Genomic DNA, 10,233 nt, shown 5'->3' on the forward strand with positions numbered 1-10,233 from the left:
GCCACTGTATTCTGCTCTGGTCAGACCTCACCTGGAGTACTGTGTCCAGTTCTGGGCACCACAGTTCAAGAAGGACACTGACAAACTGGAACATGTCCAGAGGAGGGCAACCAAAATGGTCAAAGGCCTGGAAACGATGCCTTATGAGGAACGGCTAAGGGAGCTGGGCATGTTTAGCCTGGAGAAGAGGAGGTGAAGGGGTGATATGATAGCCATGTTCAAATATATAAAAGGATGTCACATAGAGGAGGGAGAAAGGTTGTTTTCTGCTGCTCCAGAGAAGCGGACACGGAGCAATGGATCCAAACTACAAGAAAGAAGATTCCACCTAAACATTAGGAAGAACTTCCTGACAGTAAGAGCTGCTTGACAGTGGAATTTGCTGCCAAGGAGTGTGGTGGAGTCTCCTTCTTTGGAGGTCTTTAAGCAGAGGCTTGACAACCATATGTCAGGAGTGCTCTGATGGGGTTTCGTGCTTGGCAGGGGGTTGGACTCGATGGCCCTTGGGGTCTCTTCCAACTCTGTGATTCTGTGATTCTAAGAGTCTCATGCTCTACACACTGAGCTGTTCTTCTTGTTGTTTATCTACCTGTTGATATATCTATCTATCTATCTATCTATCTATCTATATATATAACCACTCCAAATGGATAAACTCAGTAAAATGTGTATTTTTGCTCCCCCAGTGCAAAGATACGCCTTAAAAGACCCCTCTTTTTATTCTGTAATCTTTAAATTCTTAATAAATATTACTTTTTAAAAATAAAATAAAAGACCCCTCCCCAAGTCTGCACCGCATATTTAAGGCAGTTATCACACCGCATTAAACAGTCCTGGCTCCCCACCCTCCCTGGGAACTGCAGTTTGCTCAGGGTGCGGAGGGTTTTTAGGTGGAGAAACCTGCCTCGTCCTAAGCAGGTTTACTCATGAGCAAGCCCCCTCGCCCCTTACTCCATTTCCCTAGAACCCCCCTCCCTCCCTTCCCAGAAACCTTTGCTTCCCTCGCTCCATTCCCGCTCTGCCTTCTGGGAAATGGAGTCCCTCGCCCTCCGTGACGCTCCCGGGCTGTAGTCCTCCGCGGACTCCGCTTCCCAGGAGCCACCGCGCGGCCACATCCTGCCTCTGAAGCCGCCTGGGGATCGTAGTCTTCCTGCGCAGGCGCGCTTCCTGGAAAGCCATAGAGCGGGCCTGGCGCGCAGGACTACGACTACCGGCATGCATTTCTGCGGCCGGCCATTTTGGGGTGGTGTTTTCCTTCCCCCCTCCCACCCCTATATCCCCCTGAATATACTTAAGATGGCGGCGGGGGCAGGAATAGACTGAAGGTTGCAGCTGTGGAGGGAGGAGAGAGGCGCTGGGGAGGAAGGCTTGGTTGCTAGGTTACCACCCCACCCCCCCAAGCCTTGCTGCCCAGGGGCACCCAGAGGAAGGAAAGCCCCCCATGGCCTGAGCCCCCTCACCTATTGGAAAAGGTGCGCAAGCAGAGCCCCCTGCCAGCTCATGGGGAGTGGGCAGCCCCCCTGGCCAGAGCCATGGACCTCCGCTTGGCCGTCTACAACGCCGCCCGCGAAGGCAAGCTGAAGCTGCTGCAGAAGCTGCTGGGAACCCGGAGCCGAGAGGAGCTGGAGGAGCTGACGGCCGGCCCCGGCGGCGGAGAAGGGTCCGGGGGCACGCCGCTGTTGATCGCCTCGCGCCACGGCCACCGCGAGGTGGTGGAGTACCTCCTGGACCACTGCGGCGCCCAGGTGGAGGCGGGCGGCTCGGTCAGCTTTGACGGCGAGACCATCGAGGGAGCCCCTCCGCTTTGGGCCGCGTCGGCCGCCGGCCACCTGGACGTGGCTCGCAGCCTGCTGGAGCGGGGGGCCAACGTCAACCAGACCACGCTCACCAACTCGACGCCACTGCGGGCGGCCTGCTTCGATGGGCACCTGGAGATCGTGCGCTACCTGGTGGGCGAGAGAGGGGCCGATCTGGAAGTGGCCAACCGCCACGGCCACACCTGCCTGATGATCTCGTGCTACAAGGGCCACACGGAGATCGCCCGCTACCTCCTGCAGAGGGGGGCGGACGTCAACCGCCACAGCGTCAAGGGGAACACGGCCCTGCACGACTGCGCCGAGTCCGGGAGCCTGGAGATCCTGCGCCTGCTGCTGGCCTCCGGGGCGAGGATGGAGAAGGATGGGTACGGCATGACCCCGCTGCTGGCCGCCAGCGTGACTGGCCACACCAACATTGTTGAATACTTTATAGAGGGAGCGTTGGAGGAGGAGGAGACAGCCCTAGGGGAGCACGGCGGCAGCCAGGCCAAAGACGATGATGGGTGTTCTGCTGCCGGCGACGGCCGTCCCCAAGTTTACTGCACACGGGAGGCAGCTGTGGAAGCACTGGAGCTCCTGGGAGCTACCTTTGTGGACAAGAAGCGCGACCTGCTGGGGGCCTACAAGCACTGGCGGAGGGCCATGAGCCTGCGCCACCAGGGCGGGCAGTACCTGGCCAAACCGGAGCCTCGCCAATTGGTGCTGGCCTATGACTATTCGCGGGAGGTGAGCACGGCGGAGGAGCTGGAGACGTTGGTGATTGACCCGGACGAAATGCGGATGCAGGCCCTTTTGATCCGTGAGCGCGTCCTCGGCCCCTCGCACCCAGACACCTCCTACTACATCCGCTACCGGGGGGCCGTCTACGCTGACTCGGGGAACTTCGAGCGCTGCATCAACTTGTGGAAGTATGCGCTGGAGATGCAACAGGGCAACCTAGAGCCACTGAGCCCCATGACGGCCAGCAGCTTCCTCTCCTTCGCCGAGCTGTTCTCCTACGTGCTGCAGGACCGCTCAAAGGGCACCTTGGCCACGCAGCTGGGCTTCCCCGACCTCATGGGCGTGCTGAGCAAAGGGGTGCGCGAGGTGGAGCGGGCGCTCCTGCACCGCAAGGACCCCGTGGCGGACTGCGCCCAGTTCACCAAAGCCCTGGCCATCATCCTGCACCTGGTCTTCCTTCTGGAGAAGGTGGAGTGCGCCCCGGAGCAGGAGCACCAGAAGCGGCAGACCATCTACCGCCTCCTGAAGTGCAACCCGCGGGGCAAGAACGGCTTCACGCCGCTGCACATGGCGGTCGACAAGGACACCACCTCTGTCGGCCGCTACCCAGTGGGGAAGTTCCCCTCCCTCCACGTGGTCAACCTCCTCCTGGAGTGCGGGGCCGACCCCGACGGGCGCGACTACGACAACAACACCCCTCTGCACGTGGCCGCGCGCAACAACTGCCCACTCATCATGAGCGCCCTCATAGAGGCCGGGGCGCACATGGACGCCACCAACGCCTTCAAGCAGACGGCCTACGAGCTCCTGGACGAGAAGCTCCTCACCAAAGCCATGATGCAACCCTTCAACTACATCACGTTGCAGTGCCTTGCCGCCCGCGTCCTCGACAAGCACAAGATTCCCTACAAAGGATTCATCCCCGAAGAGCTGGAGGCCTTCATCGAGCTCCACTGAGGAGGGGGTGGGCGGCATCGCGAGCCCCCTCCCGCTGCGGCTGGGACTCGGCCCGCCTCCGCTGGGGTTCGGATTTTAAAATGCTTCCATTTGCACACTGGGCCGAGTTGACCTCCCCTCTCTCGCTCCGGGACTCGAGTGAGAAAGGGAACCTGTGGAAATTGAGAGCTGCTTTCGCCGTGCCACCTTGGTGTGGCTGCACCCCTGAGCTCTGTGACCTAGTGTGGCTCTAGGGGGGTTGGGGGCAGAATAAGGGTGGCCAAAACCAGCTGCTCATCGCCCTGCCCCCTGAAAGGAAAGGGAGCCCACCAGGATCCCCTGAGTGACGGGCACTTCCCAGCTCACACAGCAGCATGGTCAGGTCAGAATTGCTGCTGCCCTCCATTGCCAGCCAACTAATTTTTTTTCCCTCTTCAAAGCACACACACACACTTGCAAATCCTATGTTTGACCTCTTGCTTTCTGAAGCCCAGCCTGCCTTACAAGCTTTAAGAGCAGCTAGGTTTGCATGCCATTCCTCCTCTGCCTCCCTTGAAAGCAAGCGAGGGGTTTTAGGCGAGCCTGCGGTCAAGTCTTAAAACAAAACAAAACATGCTCTACCCTTTTTTCAGTGACAGCCTGTGCCGGAGGGTGTGTGTGTGAAAGTTTCAGCCAAACACTGCGGGTAATGTTGAAAGTTAGCTTTGTTACGCTTCGCGCAGCTGACCCAACCCGGTATGGTGCGTTTGATTTTACTTCATTTTCCAGTGCCCCATATTGCATTGCTGAGATTTTGCTGCTGTATTGAGAGGCTGGTTGTGGTGTTGTGCTGTGTTTTGCTGTTTTTTTCCTCATTTTTTTTTTTAAGATCAAGCTGGCGCTATCACTGGTTCAGGCAGTTGAGGGGTGTGTGTGTGTGGAAAAACCACAAACTCTGAAGTTGCCTTTAGGATCAAACCAGCGGCCACCCGCCTTCCTCCCCACAGAAAGACCAGAGGCAGAAAAACCGTTATCAGGCTTCTTTTTCGAGTGTGTTAAAGATGATCCTTTGCGTTAAGACAGCCCCATTCTTTTCAGAGTGCAGATAGGGGTTGTTGTGTTTTGCTTTTTAAGAGGGGAACGTCTTCCAGACTGTCGGGCGGCTAGGATCTGCTTCTTCTAATAGGTCCTGCGCCTACAGACCCTTCTTCCTTTGCACAGCTGCAGAAAGGGGTCAGATGTGCTCCTTTAAAGGTCTTTTGGTGGTATCAGGGTAGGGGGAGACAGTGGCCCTTGTCGTTCTTGCACATAAAATGCTGTGCACAGGCCCACAGACCTAGTTGGCAGGTTTTGTCCCAGACTGTGGCTGACGACCCCTTTCTCCACCGGCTGGTTTTGCTGCGTCTCTGGCAGGTCTTAAAAGTGGGGGGGGGGTGTCAAGCAGCCTTAGTGGGTTTCTGCGCTTGCACCACCTCTCCCAGTTGCATTGAGAGAGGTGTCTAATAAGGGACAACCCCTACATTGCGTGGGGTTGGGCTCGATGATCTTGGTGGTCTCTTTCCAACTCTCCAATTCTGCCATTCTAGACGGCTGTACACTTCATTCGCAGTTGCTCCCTCTCTGAAAGACGGGACCTGTAATCAGCAGACTTTTGAGGTCGTGTTAATTGAACTGTTCTTCAGTCCGGGAATCAAGAGAGTTGTAGAGTCCGAAGGGACCCTGAGAGTCTAGTCCCAACTCCCTGCAGTGCAGGAATCTCAGTTGACAGGTGGCCATCAAACCTTTGTTCAAAAGCCTCCAAGGAAGGGAGAGTCCACCACCTGTGGGGTTCTTCCTGGCGTCCAGTCGGAATCTCCTTCCTTGCAATTTGAATCCGTTGATTCAGGTCCTACCCTCCGGAGCCGGAGAAAAGAAACTTGCTCTGTCCTCCCTGAAAATGGATTCCCAAACCCTGTTATCCCAGACATGCTGGCCCAGGGCTTGGTGGGAGTCAGGAGTCTCAGGTCTTTGAAGAAGGAAGCAGGGCTCAGGGCTTTATCTGGAATTCAAAGGGTACCCAAAGCAAGCTGAGTCTGGGGAAAAGGCATGTTGAGCTGCTTCCCATTTGGTTGCATCGCATTAACCCGACAGCACGGCAGATCATGCGGCTGAAAGGTGTACTTGTAGCAGGGGGAGCATAGCTGTTCGCAGTTGCCAGCGCTGTTTGCAGAGATGTTTGGAGCAGTGGTACCATCTCCTGGCCGGAAGGCAGGTCGACCAGAGCACGGTTCTCGGCTGCCATCTTTTGTCAGCCAGCCAGCCACTAGAAAGCGCCGTTGACAAGGACAGAGCTTGCGCAGAATGCAGATTGAATCATAGAATCATAGAGTTGGAAGAGACCACAAGGGCCATCGAGTCCAACCCCCTGCCAAGCAGGAAACTGGGAGGGGGGCATTGGAAGGCGATGGCTGCTTGTTAGTCCAGAAGTGTTCCTCCCCCACAATAGCCCTTCAGGGGATGAACATCTGGAATGGTTCAAGAGTTCATCTGGCATGGCTTTTGGAGGGCGGATTCAGACAACAGTTTCATCCTCCTCCCGCCCCCTGCCCTGACTTTACAGGGTTGGGAATTCAGTGAACTGGCAAGGTGGCTCCTGATCTATAGCTCAGTCAGTAGAGCATGAGGCCTTTAATCTCAGGGTCGCAGGTTCACGCCCCACCTCGGGCAGAAGATTCCCACATGGCAGGGGGTGGGATTAGGGCAGGGGTCAGCAAACTTACCACGCAGAGGGCATGGGAGCGTGTGCCCATACACATGCACACATGATATTTCCAGTGCACTTCTGGGTTGGAGGAGCACCGAAAATAGTTTGTGCGCATGTGCATGGGCCTCCTCTAACCCGGATGTGCACTGGAAAAATGCTTGCGCATGCACAAATAACGTGCATGCGCAGAGAACACTTGCGCATGTGCGCAAGCTACTTCTGGTGCTCCAACAACCCAGAAGTGGGCAGCTGCACAGCGCCGGTAAGAGTGGGTGGCGGGGTCGCCGCAGGCCGGATAAATAAGTCCCTCGGGCCTTATCCAGCCCGCGGGCCTTAGCTTGGGGACCCCTGGATTAGGGTGACCCTCATAGTCGCTTCCAACTTTACAATTCCACATGGTTCGTCCCAGAGGACGCAATGCATGTGGGTCCCTCTCCCAAGCCAATGTCTTCTGGAAAATTGAGGCGTTTCGGACGCTGGTCCACGGACTCTTTCGTGGCCTCACCGGGCCACTGCTGCCCCCAGTCCCACTAGATCTGCAAGGTGCCATTTCCCAACAAATCAATGTACGCCTCTGTAGCATGAGGGCTTTGTCTGAATCCATCTCCTTACATTTTTGTTTGGGGTTTTTGTTGGAGGGGGGGTGTATGGCAAAAGTTGATGGAGTGTTGTGTGTTGACCACCAGAGTTGTGGGCTCCAAGTTTGGTTTCAGAAGGCTCTCTTGGTGTGGGCAGGAGAGCAAGGGTAGAAAACAGCCGCTGAGGTTGGGTGGGGGGAGTAGAGGAAGGGGTGACCCCCCCGCCAGCTGCCCACCCCTCAAGGCTCTCTCGCTCTTCACAACACCCCTCGGGACCGCTGACCACGTCCTTTCCCTGCTTGAGACTGGATGGCTCAGCTGAACCATAGCAACCTCAGAAAGGTTTTCCTCAGAGGAGGAATCACTTCGACTGTCCTTCCCCCCCCCCCCCGGCCTCCCGCTTTGTTAAAAAAGCAAACGACAGTTTCGAGGGGTAAAGAAAGATGATTTCAGGGTACGGCTGCTGCTGCTGCTGTTTTCTTGCTGCAAAGAAAAGTGTTCGTTTAGCAACGCGTTGAGCAGAATACTCAAGAAGCGGAGTGTGTTAAACTCGTCAGCCGGTGGCAACTCCTATGTCGAAGTGAATGAAATGACACTTTAAAAAAATAAAAAGGAAAAGAAGGAAAAGAAAACCCTGCTGCTAAAAACAAACAAACCCCAATTTCCTCTGGCTTTCTTGTTCTTATGTCTGTTGGGATCTGGTTGGTTGGTTGGTTGGTAGGGGTTGCTTGAGGGATGACATTTATTCTGCAGAAGGGGAGCTCCCCGTTTTCTCACAGGGAAACAGGTTTATTTATGGATGGAGGAATCGGTGCGCAGCGTCAGGCCATTAAAGTCCTGTTGTCAGCTAGAGAGGCTTCTGGCAATAGCTCCCCAGCGGTAGCTGGTATTTGGGGATATTCTGGCCGTGGTTCACAGCATCTCCCTTGCAAACAGGGGGGGCCCAGATTCAACCCCCAGTTGTTGTAGGGATTAACTGAGGAGCAGGGGCAAACCATGGACTCCTTGGAGAAAAAGGGGGGGGGGAGCTAATTGCAATCAATAAGCTCCTCTGCTGACCTAAGAGGGCTGGAGGGCCCAACCAGATGGAGATCCCAGTCGCCCACCTGAGATCCAGAAAGATCTCCACGTGGTCGCAGTTGGACCTGCGTCAGTCTCAGAATGCACCTGGTGCCTGGGGAATTTTGTACACTTGATTCCAGGTTAGGATTCAGGTACCGTATTTTTTTGCTCTATAAGACTCACTGTTCCCCTCCTAAAAAGTAAGGGGAAATGTGTGTGCGCCTTATGGAGCGAATGCAGGCTGCGCCGCTATCCCAGAAGCCAGAACAGCAAGAGGGATCGCTGCTTTGGCTGTGCAGTGATCCCTCTTGCTGTTCTGGCTTCTGGGATTCAGAATATTTTTCTCTCGTTTTCCTCCTCCAAAAACTGGGTGCGTCTTATGGAGCGAAAAATGCGGTATATCTGCGTGGGGCTCCAGCCGAAACCTTGTTTGGATGGGGGCAGAGGACTCTGGACAGCAGCCAAGACATCTATTGCTTAATATTTCAGCCCCAAAGGGCTGGCCAAACCCCTGGGAGCCACATGCCATTGGTGGGCGGGGGCAGGAGCAAAAGGGGGGGCGGGAGCAACAGTTGTAGATTTTAACCTTTCTCAGTAGTCTAGCCTCTGCACCCACCCAAGCCTTCTCTGTCTTCCATCCAGGAAAGAAGGAAACATTCAGCAGAGTTCAGGGGCGCATTCTGGCCGGTCAGAAAGACTCAAGGGGGTGGAGGCAGTGCAAAGCAAGGCCATTGAGGGTTGGGGCCTATGCAGAGTCCTGGGTGCCAGGTAGAGAGGTTTGGGGGGGCATATTCGGACCCTGGTCCTGGCATGCATGCCCATGGTAGAAAGATGCATGTAGAAAGTTTTTACCTGGAGGGCAACCTTAATTTCATTTACATGCTCATGGGGCATGGACCTTGGGGAAACCATGTGAAACCACCTTGAGATCCTTGGAAAACAAAGGTGGCTAAATCAATCAACTAATAAATAATGGACCACTCGATTAAGACGTTGACCCAGTGTGCAGCCGCCACAAAGGATTTCCCTCTCTCAACTCCATGCATACATTTCGTAGATGTCTTCCTTGTCTCCTCTTTCTCGCCTTCTCTCTAAAAAGCTCCAAGTGACAACACTTTATTTCCATAGGGGAGTCACTCCGCGCACACCCCTCAATCAGTTTGGTCGCCCTTTCCCAACGCTTTTCCATCTCCTTTTTGAGGGCAGGTGCCCAGAACGGCACACAGTGGCACAAGCCCAGTCCCCAAGGATTCCTGAGCCTAAGGATATATGGCCAGCACTGAAGCTGGCTTGCCTTTCCCCCACCTAAAAGCACCACACCTGCTTAGCTTGCTTAATTTCCGCACCTAGATTTAGGTACCGAAGGTTCTGCTGCTGCTGCTGCTATTATTAAGCAGCTAGGCTTCTGAAACCTCAAGTGTGCGAAACCTTGAGTGCCAGCCTATTGCTTTGGCCTTTGTTGGGATCCAGCAGGTTAAAAATAAAAGCTGCCGTCAGGTTGGTCCAGATTTGGAGCTGAGCAGCTGAGAGGGTTGCATGTGAAACAAGAAACTTAGCAAGCTCTATTCCAGCCAGGGGTGGTTTCCCCCAGGCGAGGGCTTTGCAAGAACACTGGTCCTTCATTCCTGCATAACAAGAGCTGGCTTGCATGCCTACCTGTATAGTCACCATAGGTGACACTCTGTTCAATGCAGGGGAGTGCCCTAGGATTCTGATCAAGTTGAGTGAGCGAGCTAGAAACTTTCGTGGCCTTATTCGCAAGGATGAATTAATGAAGAACAGCTTGTGTCTGATTCAAACCTCACCTGAACCAAGAGCCAGTGGCGTAGCCTTTTGGGTATGTGTGTGTGTACAGGGACGGACTGTGTGCTTCCATCGCTGGGCTCCACTGAAAGCAGCTGCTCTGTGTGAACCTGGAAATGGCCTCTCCAGACAACAGAACAACTCATTTTTACCTCTGTGGCTGCAATCTCCTGAAACACTCAAGGGAGTCGAATGCACATGCATGCTCCATCCGTTTCCCTCCTTCCACACAGCCCTGTGCACTGACAACCCACGCTACACCACTGGCCCTTTGTTGTGGTGGTTGTTTAGTCGTGTCCGACTCTTCTTGACCCCATGGATCAGAGCACGCCAGGCACTTCCGTCTTCCACCACCTCCCGCAGTTTGGTCAAACTCATGCTGGTAGCTTCGAGAACACTGTCCAACCATCTCGTCCTCTGGCGTCCCCTTCTCCTTGCGCCCTCCATCTTTCCCAACATCAGGGTCTTTTCCAGGGAGTCTTCTCTTCTCATGAGGTGGCCAAAGTCTTGGAGCCTCAGCTTCACGATCTGTCCTTCCAGTGAGCACTCAGGGCTGATTTCCTTCAGAATGGAGAGCTTGGATCTTCTTGCAGTC

At 54.9% G+C, this 10,233-nt stretch overlaps 1 protein-coding gene across 1 annotated transcript; it reads left to right on the forward strand.

Moving 5' to 3' along the window:
* The first annotated feature begins 1,271 nt into the window (after positions 1–1,271).
* FEM1A (fem-1 homolog A) lies at positions 1,272–3,699 on the forward strand. Its single transcript, XM_081896061.1, has one exon. It carries the CDS (start codon positions 1,533–1,535, stop codon positions 3,492–3,494), a length of 1,962 nt encoding a protein of 653 aa, XP_081752187.1. The 5' UTR covers positions 1,272–1,532; the 3' UTR covers positions 3,495–3,699.
* The last annotated feature ends 6,534 nt before the right edge of the window (positions 3,700–10,233 follow it).

This window comes from Podarcis melisellensis, assembly GCF_964234715.1.
Source record: "Podarcis melisellensis genome assembly, chromosome: 18".
Classification (NCBI taxonomy): Eukaryota; Metazoa; Chordata; class Lepidosauria; order Squamata; family Lacertidae; genus Podarcis; species Podarcis melisellensis.

Excerpts from the sequence above, each read along its gene's own strand:
- FEM1A (XM_081896061.1), top strand. The coding sequence starts at position 1,533 with ATGGACCTCCGCTTGGCCGTCTACAACGCCGCCCGCGAAGGCAAGCTG.